Below are 20,760 nucleotides of genomic sequence, written 5' to 3'. Positions count from 1 at the left end.
CTTGCTTGTCTGGCATCATCTTCATTCTCCTCACCCCCTTCTACAAGCCCTTGTATCCCCAGCTGGTAGCTGACTTCTTCCATTTCATGGGCCTTCTGACCATGCTCTCGATACCCACAGCCTCTACCCCGGAAGACTGTGCTTGGTGGTGTCCTCTGAACTCCAAATGTGTCAATGCCACTGCCTGTCGCTGTGTTCAGGGATTCAATTCTTCATCTGGAGAGATCCTTACTAACGGCTTCGAGAAATGTGAAGGTACTGGGGCTTGGAGTGGGCATACAGAGATTGTTGGGGGAGCTTATAGGGCATCCAGAACCCTCACCGCTAAGAGCAGCACAGAAGCATTTTGTCAAGGATTAGAGAGAGGAGCTAGGGCAGGGCACTATGGGGGAGGTGGGCAATCAGGTTTCCGTGATTAGTCTATCAGATCCACTACCCATTCTTAAATTTGACGGTGTAGTTTTGTGTGTTTTGTCTATTGAGTTAAAAGAGTTCTTTATATAGTATTTTGGATGTTAACTGTAAGATATATGATTTGCAAACATTTTCTCCCAAATTGTAGGTTGCCTTTTAATTTTTTTATAATTATAAAGGCAGTGTTTATTAAAATACATTTCATTTTCAAAATGTAATAGTCTATAGACATTATATATATATATATATATATATATATATATATATATATATATATATATGTATATGTGTGTGTGTGTGTGTGTGTGTGTGTGTGTATGAAATCTGTTCTTGCCCATGAGATTTGAGGTCATTTGTCCCACTTTCTCAGGCATAAAAAGCAACAACAAAAACATTAAAAAGCTGTCCTGGACACCCACCCTCTCCAAACCTCAAGGCTGAGAACCCTCCTCAGAGTGTCACTTCTGGACGTTTGGAACCCTCACCCCCACCCACCTGATATCTTATTTTTGAGAAAGTGATGACATTTAAGTTGCTTCAGGAACTCACAGTGTTTTGTGTTCCAGTGCAATATATGTCTTCTTTGTCATCACCGGTGACTTCCAGAACGAGAGCCCCTGTGATCACAAACATTCCAGATAGACTCTCGGACCTCCCAGACAATGATGGATTCAGGGGTCCTGTCCAGAAACATGGGGGTAAGGAGATTCAAGGGTGGGTCCATCTTCCCTAGCCAGCCCTGTCTCTGACCAACAACCCTGGCACTCTGACCCCAATTCTCAGCTACTCAGCCTCCATCAATTTTCCTACACGAGGGACCTCCCTAATCCTCCCAAAAATTTCAGTTCAGTCAACTCAGAATATCCCAACACATACAGACACACACACACACACACACACACACACACACACACACACTCGCATACACCTAATGAATTGCCCTTCTGTCTGCAGCAGGGATCCCATCTGGCACCGGCACCGGCTCCGGCTCCAGCACCGGCACCGGCACAAGCACTGGCACTGGCTCCAGCACTGGCACTGGCTCCGGCACTGGCACCGGCACAAGCACTGGCACTGGCACTGGCTCCAGCACTGGCACTGGCACTGGCACAAGCACTGGCACTGGCACTGGCTCCGGCACAAGCACTGGCACTGGCACAAGCACTGGCACAAGCACTGGCACTGGCACTGGCGCCGGCATGGGCACCGGCACTGGCATGGGCACCGGCACAAGCACTGGCACCGGCACCGGCACTGGCACTGGCACCGGGACTGCACACCCTGGAATCAACAACAGCAAGGTGAGTGACTCCCACAGGGACAAAGAGGCAGGAAATACCTCCGTGCCACCTGCAGCACCCACCTATTTTCCCCAAGTTTCCCCATCTACCTGTGAGGCTCTCTGACCATCAAATCTCCCTTCTCCTCAAAGGTCTCCAGTTTGTTACAAAAATTTGATGATTTCGACAGAGACTTCAAGTCAGCCTCAGATTCGGACAAGATCCAGGTAAGGACAGGACCTGGGGGAGGCACGTGGAGGCATCCCATAGAGGACTGGGGAAGCCTTGGTTTGGGAAGAGACACAGAGCTGCCCTGCTCTGAGCCCCCACTTCTCCTAGGGCGGGTGGGGAAAGCAGACATGCAGGTACTTGTACTCACTGTTAGATCCTCACAGACCGACTAACACCTTTCTTGCTGTCCCTGCCCAGTCAGTTTACGTCACCCTTGGCATTCAGGAACAGGACTGACCTCTAAATGGCTGGATTGCAGGGGCAATCCGGTACCACCTTTGTCCCCAAATACACAGCATCTAGAATCCGTTTACTGGAGTTGAGAGGGCAAAGTCTTCCTGTAGCCCCTCTAGTGCATGGGCCAATGGCTCTGTGTCCACACCCCCAGGGCCTCATACAGGGGGTGGATGACCTGTTGGAGAACCCTGGGGACCTGGAGACCTTGTCCCACTCAGAGCAGAACTATGTGGCCACTACCCTGCTCCACAAAATGGAACATGTCGTCTTCAAAAAGCTGAGCAAGGCCCCACCCAATGGGTCACTGACCTTTAATGCACCTGGAGGCACAGGTAAGTACCTGGGTCTGCCCCCAGGCTCAGCTCTGTCCATTCTGCACCTCATTCCTCTCCCAACCTCACTGGAGCTGAGTGACCACTCACAAACAAATTAAATTGGGGGATAAGGACACATATGTAATATCTTAATCAATAAAGAAATTTAAAAATAGAAAATTAATGTAAAAGCTTAAAAAGAAATGAATAAATTTTAATAAGTCAGACAGACAAACAAATACTGAATGCTATCACTTATATGTAGAATCTAAAAAACAAACTCATGGATACAGAGAAGAGATTGGTAGTTGCCAAAGGCAGGGGGTGAAGGGTAGTTGAAATGGGTGAAGGGAGTCAAAAGGTACAAACTTCTACTTATAATATAAATAAGTCATGGGGACATACACTGAGTGGTCAGATTATTATGACCATCCCATTAGTACAAAGTAGTGAATTAGTTATGCAAATAATAATAATAATAAGACCTTGAGAGTATTTGCTTAGGAAATTTTCAATATTCAGTATTTTTGGAAGTGTCAATGAAGTACTGATGGGGTGGTCATAATAATCTGGCCGGTCATAATAAGAACCATACTGGTTCTTTCTTTTTAGTGTAAACATAAATTTTATTCATTTATTTATTACTTTTTTAACTTCTCAATTACAGTGGACATTTAATATTTTTATTAGTTTAGGTGTACAGCATAGCGGTTAGATACATATAATTTATGAAGTGATCCCCTAAGAAGTCTAGTACACACCAGGAACCATATATATAATTATAAAATATTATTGACTATATTCTCTATGCTGTACTTTACATTCCCATGATTATTTTGTATCTATCACTTTACTATTATACATACATATATATAGTATATTGATTGATTTCAGAAGGAAAGGAGAGGAAGAGAGAGAGAAACATCAATGGTGAGAGAGAATCATTGCTCAGCTGCCTCCTGCACACCCCACACTGCCCCAACCCGGGTATATGCCCTGACCAGGAATCGAACCGTGAACTCCTGGTTCATAGGTCAACATTCAACCACTGAGCCACCACAGCTGGACCCTTATTACTTTTTTATCCTGGAATCTATTTTGTCTGATATAAGCATTGGCTATGTCTGCTTTTCTGTGGATGCCATTTGCTTAGAGAATCATTTTCCATCCTTTCACTTTGAGTTTATTTTTGTCTTTGCAAATTAGATGTGTCTCCTGAAGGCAGCATATGATTGGATTTTTTAATATATTTTTATTGATTTCACAGAAAAAGGGAAGGGGAGAGAGAGATAGAAACATCAGTGATGAAAATCATTGACTGGCTGCCTCCTGCACGCCCCTTACTGGGGATTCAGCTGGCAACACAGGCATGTGCCCTTGACAAGAATTGAACCTGAGACCTTTCAGTCCTCAGGCTGACACTCTATCCACTGAGCCAAACCAGCTGGGGCTATGGTTGGTTTTTTAAAATATTATTTTATTTTTTCCATCATCATTTATCCATCCTACGCCCTCTTCCACTTCTACCCACCCCACCCCCCACAGTCCTCACACTGTCAGCCATGCTCATGAGTTCTCTCTTTTCTTTTTCTTTTTTGCTCAATCCCTCCAACCCTCCTAACACCTCCACCACCAGAGCTATCTGCCTGCCCTCTATTAGTCTCTGTTTTGCTTAATAGTTCAGTCTGATTATTAAATTCTACATCTGAGTGAAATCATATGGTTCTTTTTTTCTCTGACTGGTTTGTTTCACTTAGCATAATGTTCTCCAGGTCCATCCATGCTGTTGCAAAGGGTAAAATTTTCTTCCTTTTTATGACAGAGTAAGTATTTCATTCTGTAAATGTACCACAACTTTTTTCCTCAGTCATCTACTGATGGAACTGCTTACAAATCTTGGCTATTGTAAATAATGCTGCAATGAATATGGGGGTGCATATATTCTTTCAAATTAGCATTTCAGTTTCTTCAGATAAATTTCTAGAAGTGGAATTGCTGGGTCATAAAGCAGTTCCACTTTTAATTTTTTGAGGTAACTTGGATTTTGTTTTTGATCCAATCTGCCACTCTGTGCCTTTTTATTGGTGAATTCACTTCATGTACATTTAGGGTGATTCTTGGTCTGAGGACTTTCTATAGCCATTTTATCTTTTGGTTTCTGGTAGCTCTGTGCCTCCACTGTTTGTTTTTTCCTTGTGTTTCTGTCTGTTGTTTTTGTTTGGTGGTATTTCATAATTTTTCCCTCTGTTTCCTCTTTCTTCTAAGTTATGTGTCTCGGTTTTGGGTTTTTATATGTAGTTGCCATTAAGTTTACATAAAAGAAATGTTCATATATACAGCAGTCTTTTCTCTTTTTTTAAATGCATCTAATCTCCTGTCACTAATTTTTGACAGTTTTAATACAATGTGCTTTGGAAAAGGCCTTTTTGAATTGAGATAATTAGGTGTTCTGTTTGCTTAATTCTCTCAATCGTTTTCCAATAGGTGGTGCTGAATCACAAGTTTTTTCGTTCTCCTGAATTGCTCTGGTTTTTCAGATCTCTGAGGGGAAGCCTTTCTAATTTTCTAAGTACAGATGTTTTACCTCCTTAGTTAAATTTATTCCTACGCATATTTTTATGCAATTTAAATGGGATTGATTTCTTGGTTTCCCTTTCTAGCAGTTCATTACTGGTATGTAAAAATGCAACTGAATTCTCAATATTAATTTTGCATCCTGCTATTTTACTGAGTTTATTTATTAGTTCTAGTAGGGTTTTGATGGAATTTTTAGGGTTCTTTCTACGTAGTATAATGCCATCTCCAAATAATAACAGTTTTACTTTTTTGCAGTTTGGGTGCTTTTTATTTCTTTTTATTCCCTGATTGCTGTGGCTAAGACTTCCAATACTATGTTGGGTAAAATGTGGTGAAAGTGTGCATCCTTGTCTGGTTTCTGTTCCACAGGAAAGTACTTTTAGCCTTTATCCACTGAGTATAATGATAACTGTGAGCTTGTCATATGTGGCCTTTATTAAGTAGAGGTACGTTCCCTCTATTCTCACTTTGCTGAGAATTTTAATCATATATGGATGCTGGATTTTGTCAAATGCTTGTTTTTTAATCTGTGGGTATGATCATATGATTTTTAGCCTTCATTTTGTTTGTGGTGTATCACATTAATTGATTTGCAGATATTGAACCAACCTTGCATACCAGGAATAAACCCCAGTTAAGCATGGTGTATAATCTTTTTAATGCATTGCTGAATTCAGATTGTTCATGTTTTTTTTGAGGATTTTTGCATCTATGTTCATGAGAAATATTAGCCTATAATTATTTTTAGAGTATCTTTTTTTTCTTTTTTTTTTATTGCTTAAAGTATTACAAAGGGTATTACATATGTGTCCATTTTTTCCCCCTGCCCTAGACAGTCCCCTACCCTCCCCTATCCCCCGGTGTCTTATGTCCATTGGTTATGCTTATATGCATGCATACAAGTCCTTTGGTTGATCTCTTACCCCCCTACCTCCTGCACCCCAACCCTCCCCGGCCTTCCCGCTGCAGTTTGACAATCTGTTTGAGGCAGCTCTGCCTCTGTATCTATTATTGTTCAAAAGTTTATAATGGTCTCTATTGTCCATGAATGAGTGAGATCATGTGGTATTTTTCCTTTATTGACTGGCTTATTTCACTTAGCATAATGCTCTCCAGTTCCATCCATGCCGTTGGAAATGGTAAGAGTTCCTTCCTTTTTAGAGCAGCATAGTATTCCATCGTGTAGATGTACCACTGTTTTCTAATCCATTCATCTACTGATGGGCACTTAGGCTGTTTCCAGATCTTAGCTATGGTGAATTGTGCTGCTATGAACATAGGGGTGCATATATCCTTTCTGATTGGTGTTTCTGGTTTCTTGGGATATATTCCTAGAAGTGGGATCACAGGGTCAAATGGGAGTTCCATTGTCAGTTTTTTGAGGAAACTGCATACTGTCTTCCATAGTGGCTACACCAGTCTGCATTCCCACCAGCAGTGCACAAGTGTTCCTTTTTCTCCACATCCTCTCCAGCACTTGTCGTTTGTTGATTTGTTGATGATAGGCAGTCTGACAAGTGTGAGATGGTACCTCGTTGTTTTGATTTGCATCTCTCGGATGATTAGTGACTTTGAGCATGTTTTCATATATCTCTTGGCTTTCTGAATGTCCTCTTTTGAAAGGCGTCTATTTAGATCCTTTGCCCATTTTTTGATTGGATTGTTTATCTTCCTTTTGTTAAGTTGTATGAGTTCCCTATAAATTTTGGAGATTAGGCCCTTATCAGTTTAGAGTATCTTTTTAATTAGGGTAATGGTGGCCTCATGAAATGAGCCTGAGAGACTTCCCTTTTATTAAATTTCTAGAATAGTTTGAGAATGATAGGTGTTAATTCTTATTTGAGTGTGGAAAAATTAACCTGTAAAGTCATCCAGTCTAGGACTTTTGTTTGTTGGAAGTTTTTTTTTTATTACTGCTTCAATTTCATTAGTAGTCATCAGTTTGTTCAGATTTTCTGTTTATTCTTGAGTTAGTCTTGGAAAATGATATGTTTCTAGGAATTTATCCATTCTTGTAGATTGTCCAATTTGTTGGCATGTAATTCTTTGTACTATTTTCTTATAATGTCTTATATTTCTGTGGTGTTAGTTGTTACTACTTCTCTTTCATTTCTGATTTTATTTATTTGGGTTCTCTCTCTTTTTTTCTTAATGAGTCTGGTTAAAGTTTTTCAATTTTTTTTCTCTTTGAAAAAAAAAAAAAAAACCAGCCCTTGACTTCATTGACCTTTGTATTAATTTTTGTTTTTTGTTTGTTTGTTTTTTAGATTCTATTTCACTTATTTCTACTCTAACTTTTATTATTTTCTTCCTTCTATTTACTTTGGGCTTTGTTTAATTTTTTTACTATTTCCTTTAGGTGTAAGGTTAAATTGTATATTTGAGATTTTTCTTATAGATTTTGTGTCATTGTGTTTTTGTGGGAGGGGTAGGAGAGTTGTTGTTCTTTTGTTAATCCTCACCAAAGGATATTTTTCCCATTGCTTTTTTTTTAATTTCTTTATTGGCTAAAGTATTACAAATGTGTCTTCATTTCCCATTAATCCCCACCCATTGCTTTTTAAAGAGAGTGAAAGGAGGGAGGGAGGAAGGGGAAGTGAGAGAGAAACATCAATGTGAGACACACGCATCGATTGGTTGCCTCCCAAATATGCCCTGACCAGAGCAGGGAGGAACTTGCAACCCAGGTACATGCCCTTAACCAGGAATCAAACCCACCTACCCTTCAGTGCTCAGGCCAATGCTAACCACTGAGCAACCGGCCAGGGTGTCATTGTGTTTTGTGTGTGTGCTTTATTAAAAATTTTTAATGTCTCAAGGTATCTTTTGACTTATTCCTTGATCTCATTGTTAAGCCATTTATTGTTCAGTAGCATATTATTTAGCTTCCATGTGCTTGTGTGGTTTTCAAGTTTTTTCTTTTAGTTGCTTTCTAGTTTTATACCAGTGTGGTTGAAGAAGAAGCTTTATATTATTTCAATCTTCTTAAATTTACTGAAACATTTTTTGAAGCCTAACATATGGTCTATCCTGGAAAATGTTCCATTTATGCTTGAAAAATGTATATTTTTCTGCTTTGGGGTGAAATGCTCTAAAAATATCAATTAAATTCATCTGGTCTAATGTACCATTTAAAGAAGCTGTTCTCTTATTGAATTTTTCTCTGTAAAATTTATTCATTGATGTCAATGGAGTGTTAAAGTCCCCTACTATACTGTATTGCTGCCAATATCTCTTTTTATGTCCATCAACGTTTGCTTTATATATTTAGGTGCTCCCATATTGGGTGCATAAATGTTTACAGGAGTTATATCCTCTTGTTGAACTGATCTCCTTATCATTACAAAATGTCCTTCTTTGTTTCTTATTACACCCTTTGTATTAAAGTCTATTTTGCCTGATATAAGAATTGCTACCCCAGCTTTTACTAATTTGCATTTACATGAAATACCTTTTTTCATCCCTTTACTTTCAGTGTGTGTATGTATGTGTCTGCGTTGGGTTTCTTGTAGGCAGCATATTTATGTGTTTTGATTTTTTATTCATTCAGCTTGGAGCATTTAATCTACTTACATTTAAAGTCATCATTGATAGGGACACAGTTATTGCCCTTTTATTATTCAAATGTATGTTGTTTTTTCCTCTATCTTCTTTACACAGAAGTTCCTATATTATTTCTTGAAATACTGGCTTGGTAATGATGAACTCCTTTAGCTTTTTCTTGTTGGGGAGGCTCTTTATCTCTTCTTCAATTTTAAGTAATAGCCTTGCTTGGTAGAGTGGTCTTGGCGGTAGGTCCTTGTTTTTCATCATTTTGCTCCAATTCCTCTGGGCCTGCAAAGCTTCTGTTGAGAAATCAGCTAACAGTCTTATAGGAGCTCCCTCATTGGTAACTGATTTTCTCTTGCTGCTATTAATATTCTTTGTCTTAAATCTTTGACATTTTAATGATGATGTGTCTTGGTACAGGCGTCATTGTGTTCATCTTGTTTGGAACTCTCGACACTTTCTGGACTTTGGCTCTTTGTCCTTCACCAAGTTAGGAAAGTTTTCAATCATAATTTTTTCAACTATGTTTTCAATCCCTTGCTCCCTCCCTTCTTCTTCTGGTAACCCTATGATACAAAAGTTGTTATGCTTGATGTTGTTCCAGAGGTTCCTTAAACTATCATTTTTTTTTAATTTCTTTTTTTTTTTTTTTTGCTGCTCTGATTGGGTGTTTTCTGCTTCTTGTCTTCCAAATTGATGATTTGATGCACAATTAATCTAGTCCGCTTTGATTCCATTTTATGTCTTTTTTATTTCAGCGATTGTATTCTTCATTTCTGACTGACTCATTTTTATGGTTTCTATGCCCTTTTTTATGCTTACTATCTCTTTGTTGCAGTTTTAGCTGCATTCATCTATTTTTCTCCTAAGTTCCATAAGCATCCTTATAACCAGTTTTTAACTCTGTCTGGTTGATTGCTTGCCTCCATTTTATTTTGTTCTTTTCTGGAGTTTTCTCCTGCTCTTTCATTTGGGACATGTTTCTTTGTCTTTTCATTTTAGCTATTTTTCTGAGTTTGTTTCTAGGTAGGTAGATTTGCTATGTCTCCCAGTCTTGGCAAGGTGGCCTTATGTAGTAGGTGACCTGGAGGCCCCGTGGCATAGTCTCCGTGATTTCTTGAGCCCAGCGCTCCAGGAGTGTCCTTTGTGTGAGTTGTGTGCCTTTCTGTTGTAGTTGAGCTTTGATTACTATTGGCAGGTCAATGAGTAGGTGTTGACCCTCAGGCTAACTGGCTCTGAGGAATGGCCAAGACCACAGTGTATGAGCTGTTGTGCAAAGACTGACCCCAGGGTGAGGGATTTGCACCAGTGGGGCTCTGGTGTCTGTAGAGATCACCCTTTGGGTGTGTCACTTGTGGAGCCCATCAGGTGCTGCTCTGTTATGGTCTGAAGCCAGCTACCAGGTGTGTTGGTTCTGGGGCAACTTGGGAGGGGCTCTGGCACAGGCCAAGGTCAGGTGCTGCCAGTAATTGGCTCAGGACCACCTAGTAGGGACTACAAAATTAATCCATGGCTGGTAGCTGCTTTTACTGGGCCTGAAGTCCTGGGGGGAAGGCCATCATGCAAACTGAGGCTGGTTGCCATCACTACCAGGCCTGGGGCCTCTCAGCAAAAGGCACTAGGCACCCCTAGGCCTGCCACCACTTTCCAGCTGCCTGTAAGGCTCAGCTGCTGAGTGAATCTCGGGCAATATGAAAGTGCGGTGAGGCAGGATTTCAGGGAGTACCAGGGTGGGGCGAGTGGTATTCACCAGGTTAGTGCAGATTCAGATCTGGCATCAGTGCCGAGCCTATGGCCACTCAACAAAAGGCCCAGGGTGCACTGAGGCCAACCACTGGTTGCACGGGGCCTGTGGAACTCTGAGAGCTTTTTGGTTTTTGAGTGTGTGTGTGTGTGTGTGTGTGTGTGTGTGTGTGTGTGAATAAGGAGGTAAGTTAATAATGGATGAAGGTGAAGGTGGGAGAGAAAATAGGAGTGAACACATAGAAAGGTAAGTGATTGCTGATTGGACATCAAGACACATAATATCAGCACCAGGGAGTTACCAATAAACCAGATCCCAGCACATAAGTGGCTGGGAGAGGGAATTCTCTCTCATTCATTCTCTTCCTTCTGAATATCACAGCTTTGATCATTCCTAAATTCCTTTGTTAGTATTATTTCTCTGGTGTTTTATCATTTAAAGTCCCTCATGAACCTTTTCGTAGCTTTATTGCTCTAATTGTTGTTGTTACTATTTGGACACTGCAGCCACACTATCCCAACACCCTGCCCCCACCTTCTGAGGCCGTTGTTGTTGTTGTTGTTGTTGTTTTTGGGGGGGAGGAGAGAATTGACATCTTTATTATGTTTAGTATTACAATCCATGAGCATAGTGTGCCTACCTTTTTTTAATTCTTTTAAATACATTTAATTATTTATTTATTTTTATTTTACAATATACAAAATAAATCTATTGCCAGATAGTAGATACAAGGTAATGATCCATTACATGCAATTAACATTTTCAAGAAAAACGATAAGAGAGTTTTTAAGGACTGCAGCATGGGTCAAGCCTGGCTGCCTGACTCAGAGGAGCCTCCAGCAGGGTGGGGTGGAGTCTCCAGGACTCATCCAGGTGGGTCGGACTCATCCAGGTGGGGCCGGGGATATTCACCAGGCCAATGCAGATTCAGATTTAGCCACGTGGGGGAAGGGCTCAACACAGAAAAGAATGTGCCTGCTTGCCAGCTGTATGGAAGGATTCAGCACAAGGACAATGGCAGCTGTCCCCACCCCTCACCCTGAAGCCACACAACTCAGTTTCTCCCTAGATGTGTGCCCCCTGCACCGCTCTCCCTCTGCCCAGAGCCCAGCGTGAGTGCCTGAAAACGTGTGTGCAGACCCTTTAAAGAGGACACGTGGGTTTCCAACAGCCTTTCATCTCACCTGGATGGACAGAATCCCTACTGATTTTCATATCTACGAGTTGTGGGGGCTCCTTTCCCAGCACTGGTACTCTGGGCTTGGGAGCCCAGTGTGGGGCTGGGACTCCCCACTTTTAAGAAGGGACCTCTGCAGCTAAGATATCTCTCTCAATGCTCAACTGCTGCACTTGATGACTGAGCCAGCTCGCCTCTGCCCCTCTACCAGTCTCTATGTAGCTTCTTCTTTATATCCTTAGTTATAGGACCTCTCTATAGCTAGTCTTCCAATGGTTCTCCAAGTTGATTGTTCTATAATTTAGAAATTATTTTGATGTGGTCATGGGAGTAGATGAGCACAGTGTTACCAACCTTGTCATTTTGACCAGAACTCAGTACCATACTGTTGTGTGTGTTTTTGTCTGTTTGTGCGGTGTTGGTTTTTTTGTTGTTGTTAAAATATATTTGTATTGATTTCAGAGAGGAAGGGAGAGGGACAGAGAGATAGAAACATCAATGATGAGAGAGAATCATTGATAGGCTGCCTCCTGCACACCCTCCACTAGAGATCAAGTCTGCAAACCAGGCATGTGCTCTTGAACGGAATCAAGCCTGGGACCCTTCTGTCTGCAGGCCAATGCTCTATCCACTAATCCAAACTGGCTAGGGCATACTGTTTTGATTACTGTAGGTTAGCAGTAATTTGAAAGCAGGAAGTGTGAGTTCTCCAGATTTGTTTTTTATTTTTAAGATAGTTTTGGGTATTTGAGGCAATGTCCTATGAATTTTTAAATGAGCTTTTGAATTTCTGTGAAAATAAGTAAAATGATATTACACTATTAATATGGATTGCACTGAATCTGTAGATCATTTTGGGGACCATTGCCATCTTAACAATATTAAGTCATACAATCTATTAATATGGGGTGTCTTTCCATTTGTTTAGGGTTTTTAATTTTTTTCAAAAATATTAATACTTTTCTGTGTACATATTTTGAACTTCCTTATATAAAACTAGAGGCCTAGTGCATGAAATTTGTGCACTTGGTGGGGGGTGTCCCTCAGCCCAGCCTGTGCCTTCTCACAGTCCAGGAGCCCTCTGGGGATGTCCGACTGATGGCTTAGGCTTAGCACTGCTGCATTGGCCTCTCCCGCCACCGCCACTGCACTCGGCAGTGTGAGCCCAGCTTCTGCATTGAGCGTCTGCCCCATGGTGGTCAGTGCACATCATAGCAACCAGTTATTCTGCTGTTCAGTCAATTTGCATATTAGCCTTTTATTATAAAGGATTATTCCTAATACTTGGTTGAATAATTTTGCATTTATGTATATTAGATATTGGTCTGCAGTTCTATTTTCTTGTGATGTCTTTATCTGATTTTGTTTTCAGGATGATGGTGACCTCATAGAATTATTTACATAATCTTCCTTCCTCTTCTATTTTATGGAGAATTTTACAAAGAATTAGAGTGAATTTTTCTATAAATGGCTGGTAGACTTTACCAATGAAGCCATAAGTTATAGGCTTTTTATTTGGGGAAGTTTTTAATTAATGGTTCAATCTATTTACCTGTTATAGGTGTGTCCCAATTTTCTATATCTTATTAATTCCATTTGGGTAGTTTGTATGTCTCTAGGAATTTCTTCATTTCGTCCAGGTTATCTAACTTGTTGAATAATTGTTCATGATATTCTCTTATAATCCTTTGTAAATCCACATGATATATATGCCATTATTATGTACATCAAATATTATGTGTTACAGTATTATCATGTTTGCGAAATAATAACATTATATATAAACTAGAGGTCTGGTGCACAGATTTGTGCACCTGTGGGGTCCCTCAGTGTGGCCTGCAGCTCCTGCCTGTGACTCCTGCTCATCCCAGCCCCACTGCACCAGCTGCGGGCTTGGGCCCAGTCAGTTCCAATCAGGCAGTCCCAATCAGGAGAGGCTTGTGCCACCACAGCGGTGAGCCCTGTGTCTGGTGCCCATCAGTCAGCTGAGCTGCCACTCCCGTTGTGGGAGCACACTGACCTGCATTGAGTGTCTGCCCCCTGGTTGTCAGTGCACGTCATAGTGACCAGTCAACCAGTCATTCGGTCACCTGGTTGTCTGGTAGCTTAGACACTCATATATATGTAGATAAAATATATTATGTAATATATAAATATATAATACATTTATATAATATATTAATTATGTATAACAGGGTATTATAGCAATCATTGCAGGTTCAATTACTAATCTAACAACCCTACAATGTAACTCCCACAATTCATAGAACTGTCTCTGAAGATAAAGAAGCAAGGAGACAGGAAGGCCACCTTGAGTGTTAATCAGGCAAAGATGGTGCTGGACTGGGATACAGTACAGGAATCTGGTGACTCAGGTAAGGCTGAGATGGGGAGAAGTTCACTGAGGTTTCACAGCGGGACAAGATACCCAAGGGTGGGACAAATGGAGAATTAAAGTTTAAAGGAAAGTGTGGGCTATTGTGGGATGCCGGGGTCCAACCCCAGCAGGTCCAGGGGTTCCCAAAGGCATAGACGGAGTCGGCGAAGAAGGAATGACATGGAGACAGCGTTCAGTTGATCAGCAGCCTAGCCAGGATCTCCAGCCAGGATCTCCAGCCAAGTTCTGGTCTCGATCTCCAGAGACGTTCTGCTTCGGATCTCCAGCGAGGTTCTGTAGCCATGTTCCCTCGCTAGGTTCTCCAGCCAGGTTCTGTCCAGGTTCTCCAGCCAGGTTCAGTCACCAGGTTCTAGTCAGGTTCTCTTGCCAATTTCTGTAGTCAGGTTTAGTCCAGGATCTTTTGCCATGTTCTCTCGCTAGGTTCTGTCTCTAGGTTCTGAGGCCAGTTTCTGTCCAGGATCTTTTGCCATGTTCTCTCCAGCGAAGTTCTTCTGTCTCTAAGAACGTTCTTTGTAGGTTCTGTCTCTCTTGGTTCTGTCTTCTGAATTCTGTCTGTTGTTGTCTTGTTGCATCTGTATTTATACCAGTTGATTCCAATCCTATCAATCTCTATTCCAAAGGTTAGGGCGTTTCTTATCTCCATTCCAGGGAGTAAAGATTATGTAGCTTAAGCATGATTGTTCGTAGTTAAAGTGATTAATTACCCGCCTGGCACAGTTAAGAGGTTTTATTCCCTCCCTAACTTCAGGGGAAAATCCCTACCTGGGGAAACAACCTTTCTCAGAGACCTTCGTTAAAACACATAGTGCCAACAAGGTGAGCAAACATATTAAGAACAGTATGCCATATATGCCAGGTCCCTTGAAACAGCAAGCATGGACCGGCTCCTGGCAGTGGGGGCCACAAGAAAACAGTCTACCTGAAGAAGGGGTCCTGTGGGCACCACAAGATGTCAACCATGGTCTTTTCCTACAGGTCCGTCTACGGTGGGCCTTTTATCCACACCAGGAATGGGCAAGTTTATGGCTAAAGCCCCCCTAGTTCTAGAAACTGAGGAGCAGTCAGTTCTGAATGAGACACACAAGGGCATGTTGCAGGAAGTCTCCCATGTCCTGCTCTCAGATGTCATCTCCGTCTTTGTGAGCAATAATAACACCCAGAACCTAAGCTCCCCAGTCACCTTCATCTTCAAGCATGTGAGTCCTGGTGGGGTGGGGCTATAGGTATAAAATGAGCCTGATTGCTGGGAATAGACTTCAGGTTCTGGGGGCTCTCCCATGGGTGCATCATCTCCCCAGGAGAGTCCATCACAAGCAGTATTTGGGTCAGCATTTCTGAGCACCAGAAACACCAGCTCACACCTTGCCCTGTTCCTACAGTCAGTGACCCCGAGGCCAAAGCAGAAGGTGTTCTGTGTCTTCTGGGAGCCTGGCCAGAATGGAAGTGGTCATTGGTCCACCAAAGGCTGCTGGAGGGTGGGTACTATAGACACCAGCACCACCTGCCAATGCAGCCACCTCAGCAGCTTTGCCGTCCTCATGGCCCATGATGATGTGCAGGTAAGAGCCCTAAAAGGGGATGAATTTAATATCCATTGCTATGTAATAAATTCCCACAAATGTAGTGTCTTTAAAAAGACACACATGGATTCATTATCCTGCAGAATCCTCAGGTCAACAATCTGGTACAGCATACCTGGGTTGTCTACTCAGGGCCTCACAAGACTAAAATGATCATGTCAGCCAAGCCTGTAATCTCATCTGAGTTGTGCAGTTCTCTAAGCTCCCTGGTTGCTGGCAGAATTCAGTTCCTTGCAGTTGTAGGACTGATTTCTCACTTTCTTACCTGCTGGCAGTAGAGGAGCACACTCAGCTCCTAGGCAGTGATGGCGAATCTTTTGAGCTCGGTGTGTCAGCATTTCGGAAAACCCTAACTTAACTCTGGTGCCATGTCACATATAGAAATTTTTTGTTATTTGCAACCATAGTAAAACAAAGATTTATATTTTTGATATTTATTTTATATATTTAAATGCCATTTAACAAAGAAATACCAACCAAAAAAAATGAGTTCGCGTGTCACCTCTGACACGCGTGTCATAGGTTCGCCATCACTGTCCTAGGGGCTCCCTGCATTCTTTCTTGTGTACCCCTCCCAAGACCACTCACAGGGTATCAGTATTGCTCACTGAAAGCCAGCAGGAGAATTGCCCTTCCATTAAAGCACCCTCAAACTTTGAATCAGGTAAGGGCTCATTTGATTAGATCTGGCCCACACATGATAAATCCCTCTCTTTTAAGTTAGTTGTTGTGGACCTGCAAAATGCCTTCACAGGAGCACATAGATGGCATTTGACTGAAAATCTGGAGGCATTCATATGTACACATGCTGGTGGGGTTATGATTGCCAAATTAAAATTCTGCCACCATGGGGGGTTTTCAGGACAGGGGTTATCAGGGGCTTCAGCAAGGAAGATTTGGTGATGACAAAGTTCAGAGGTACCAGAGGATCTAGTGAGTACAGGTGAGTCAGTAGCCATGTGTGCCTCCTCTCCTGTCCCGTTGACCTGGTTACTTCTCTGGTTCCCCAAAACCAGAAACTTGCTCAGGTAACTTCAGGTAATGGGGCATTGACTGAAATAAATGTGGCACCCACATGAAAAGGATAATAGCCAAGTGGCCAGGTCTCATAGAAGCCTCCAGAAGTGTGAACAACACTCCAAGACCATGTTTCCTCTGGCCACGTCGCTAGGTATCACGATATTCATACTTTTATTTACATACTGTTTTACATTTATTGAAGACTTAAAATATTTACATTTCAAATTCAAACAGAATGAGAGAGAACCCAGACACTTAGTTCCTCTTGCCGCAACCAGTTAAAGTTGTTAGTTTCTCCTGCATTTTTCTTTGAATGTTTTATACATATAGGGTCAGGCAAAAGTGGGTCTACAGTTGTTTGTATGGAAAATAATACAATAGTTAGCAAATAATAGTATAAGAATAAACTCTGTTTTTCACATACTCACAACTGTAAACCTAATTTTGCCTCACCCTGTATAAAAATAATGCATGTATTGATTCTTTGGTTTTTCTCTTCTCAAAGACTTGGTGGAGTGTGTGTGTGTTTTTCACTGTTGTGCAAATTGTGTTTTATTTATTGCATCTAAGAGAATTTTCTATTCCAGCCTACAAAGAGACACTTCATTATTTTTATTGCCACAAAGCATTTCATTTTGTGAATGCTTTGTAAATTACACATCAAGACCCCCTCTTGGGGGTTTTCTTTTGATCATTTGCTAATAAATAATGTTGCAATTGTTTACACACACTTCCTTCTTCTCATATGATCATCTATAAGCTTAAACCCTATGCCTGGCCCGTGTGGCTCAGTTGTTTGGGCGTTGTCCAGTGCACCAAAAGGTTGCTGGTTGAATTCCCAATCAGGGCACATGCCTGGGATGCCGGCTCTATTCCCATGGGGGTTGTGCAAGAGGCAACTGATGTTTCCTCTCATGTCAATGTTTCTCTCTTTATCACCCACTCCCTTCCTCTCTCTCTAAAAATCAATAAATATACTTTATTTTTATGTTTTTATTGATTTCAGAGAGGAAAGGAGAGGGAGATAGAAACATCAATGATGAGAGAGAATCATTAATCACCTGCCTCCTGCACACCTCCCTACTGGGGATTGAGCCCACAACCCGGACATGTGCCCTGACCAGGAATCAAACTGTGACCTCCTGGTTCATGGGTCAACACTCAACGACTGAGCCACACCAGCTAGGAAATTTTTCTTCAGTGACATTCTTTTTTTGTTGTTGTTAATCCTCACCTGAAGCTAATTTTCCATTTTAAGAGAGAGTGGAAGGGAGAGAGAGACAGAGAGAGAGAAAGAAACATCTATGTGAGAGAGACACATTGACTGACTGCCTTTGCACACCCGACCAGGGGTAGGAATCAAGCCTGCAACTGAGGTACGTGCCCTTGACCAGAATCAAACCTGGGACCCTTCAGTCCACAGGCCAACGCTCTTTCCACTGAGCCAAACTGACTAGGGCAAAAATATTTTAAAATAAATCAACTCTTTGAATTCCAGGACTTGATCTTGAGTAAGGTCTCTTCTATCCCTCAATTCTTCCAGGGTCTGAATTAATCCATTTAGAACCCATTAACTCTAGATTACCCACCAACATCACAAATTTAGGTGGCTCCTCCATTCCTGATTTTGTTACACCGAAAAATAAAACTAAATATGGTGGAAGAGTCATTAACCCAGCCCAGGACATCTCCTCTTTGCTGGGTTCCAGGATGATGATCCCGCCCTGGCTGTGATCACCTACCTGGGGCTGAGCCTCTCTCTGCTGTGCCTCCTCCTGGCGGCCCTCACCTTCTGGCTGTGCAAAGCCATCCAGAACACCAGCACCTCACTCCACCTGCATCTCTCGCTCTGCCTCTTCCTGGCCCACCTGCTCTTCCTCACGGCCATCGACAGAACTGAGAACAAGGTACTGACACTGTCTCAAAGGACATCTGTCCTCCCTGTGGGATGTGGAGTTCATGGCGCCATGCTGCATTGAACATCTTAATATAATGGCCTTGTGTTTTAGGAATGTCACAGGGGTGAGTAGCCAATTTCACAATGACTGACCCAACTAGAAGACACTCCCTTTTTTGACATTTCCTTCATATACATCAGAGTTCCCCCAAAAAGTATAGGAGAGGTCCCAGGTCCATGCTCTACCCTGACAATCCCACCTGGTAACTCACTCCTCCCCAGGTGCTGTGCTCCATCATCGCGGGTGCCTTACACTATCTCTACCTGGCCTCCTTCACCTGGATGCTGCTGGAGGGCCTGCACCTCTTCCTCACCGCGCGCAACCTGACGGTGGTCAACTACTCCAGTGTGAGCAGGTTCATTAAGAACTTCATGCTCCCTGTGGGCTACGGAGTCCCAGCTGTGATTGTGGTCATTTCTGCAGCATCCAGGCCTCACCTTTATGGAACACCTACCCGGTAAATTAAAGTTCCCACTGTCCTCATCTTCTCCACATGGTCAGCAGAGAGTCAATGTAGCACTTTAATTTCACTAGAATATGATAGGTATAGGAAAACAGTAATAATGACCCAAAGACATATTCCTGGTTCCATGATTATATTCCTTGAAGCAACTGTTATTAGGAACTTAAAATTTCATTGTTTCAAATGTTAATTATATAGTATGTTAATAATTATATGTTTATATAATATTAATTGTGCATTACATTCATTACCTATACTTTTATAATAAAGAAACATTAACAATCATAAATTAATACATGGTTAAAATAAATAAGCTGATTTTTATGTTTTCAATTTAATTATTTTAAATATTAATTATAATTATATTAAAGGCTATGTTACATTTAAAACTATTGTACATAAATTTAATCAGTAAATGTATATTAATATAATATTCATTGCATTAATTGAAGGGACTGTTTTAAATATTCTAGGAAGCAAAATGAAAATGAAGGGATGGCATTGGTTGGTGTAACCTACTTCTCTCCTTAATTAAAAAAAAGAGGGAGAGAAAAAAATGGGGAGGAACGATTATTTAGATGATGAAATTGTGATGACCAGAGCTAAGATTTAGAAATATTTTGGACATGAAATCTATATTCCCAATATTTTTCATGTATCAGCTCAAGTCATCCTCCCAACAACCCGCTGAGGTAGAATGGTATTATATGAGTTTTTCAGGTGAGGAAATTGAGGTACAGAGATTTCTGGCATGGTCCAAATCACACAGATGGTTGGTGGCAGAACTGGGATCAAATAGAGACCACCTGGCATTTACAACATACTCCTATGTTGAAATAAGTAATGTTCACCAACATCGGAGTAGCCCTGGTCAGATGGCCTTCCTATATAGCTTGCATAAAAGTCAGCAAACTGTAAAGGGCTGCAACTTTGCCGACCATGCCCTCTCTGTTGCAATGACTCACCTCTGTCCTTATAGCACAAGAGCTGCCATAGACAATATGCAAGAGAATGAGTGCAATTTTGTTCCCGTAAAGCACATTCACAAAATCAAGTGGCGACCCCATTTGACCCACAGGGTGCAGTTTACCAGCATTGTCTTAGTAGTGTTGGCTTTGAGCCTTCTGGTGGGTCCAGCTAATGTCATGGTACTCACACCTCCCAACTCATTCACAAGTATCTCACATGGGGTCATTTCCAGTTCTATCATTTCTATCAGTGTGGCCTTGATGTGCTATGTTTCCTTAGGCATTAGATGCCAACCTGTGGTCACTGGAGTCTCAGTGTTGTCATGAGGAATAAATTATGTAATGCACATGAGCCCTACCTTAGTATTATTATCAGGTTACTGTCATCATCTTTTTTTACTATCATCTTGCATGTCCCCAATTTTTTCACCTTCTATACACCTGCTCATCCATTCATATCTCGGAATAAACACAATCAGGTCCCTCAGGGAACCCTTCCCAACTACCTGAATCTCCTACACCACCGACTAGGCAAGCTGTCTACTATGTGTTCTCATAGCTCCTCACACTTGACCATAAAACTCATCATCTTGATTGTTCCTATTGTCTAACTCAGGGGTCCTCAAACTACGGCCCGCGGGCCACATGCAAATACAAATATTGTATTTGTTCCCGTTTTGTTTTTTTACTTCAAAATAAGATATGTGCAGTGTGCATAGGAATTTGTTCACAGGTTTTTTTTTAAACTATAGTCCAGCCCTCCAACGGTCTGAGGGACAGTGAACTGGCCCCCTGTTTAAAAAGTTTGAGGACCCCTGGTCTAATTAGTGGCCTTCCCTGAGGACTGAGA

At 41.7% G+C, this 20,760-nt stretch overlaps 1 protein-coding gene across 1 annotated transcript in view; it reads left to right on the top strand.

Moving 5' to 3' along the window:
• LOC132234516 (adhesion G protein-coupled receptor E2-like) overlaps window positions 1–20,760 on the top strand; it is a 39,804-nt gene that overhangs the window by 10,858 nt on the left and 8,186 nt on the right. Inside the window, exons 6-14 of the mRNA XM_059695469.1 lie at window positions 121–393; window positions 1,372–1,715; window positions 1,847–1,921; window positions 2,314–2,494; window positions 13,791–13,898; window positions 14,897–15,117; window positions 15,301–15,480; window positions 18,231–18,428; window positions 18,701–18,936. Of these exons, the coding sequence (XP_059551452.1) occupies window positions 121–393; window positions 1,372–1,715; window positions 1,847–1,921; window positions 2,314–2,494; window positions 13,791–13,898; window positions 14,897–15,117; window positions 15,301–15,480; window positions 18,231–18,428; window positions 18,701–18,936 (1,816 nt within the window). The remainder of the gene's footprint in view (window positions 1–120; window positions 394–1,371; window positions 1,716–1,846; window positions 1,922–2,313; window positions 2,495–13,790; window positions 13,899–14,896; window positions 15,118–15,300; window positions 15,481–18,230; window positions 18,429–18,700; window positions 18,937–20,760) is intronic.

The sequence above is a fragment of the Myotis daubentonii genome, chromosome 5 (genome assembly GCF_963259705.1).
Source record: "Myotis daubentonii chromosome 5, mMyoDau2.1, whole genome shotgun sequence".
In the NCBI taxonomy this organism is placed as follows: Eukaryota; Metazoa; Chordata; class Mammalia; order Chiroptera; family Vespertilionidae; genus Myotis; species Myotis daubentonii.
Note: the sequence above shows the minus strand (reverse complement) of the source record. Positions and strands in the feature narration are given on the sequence as shown.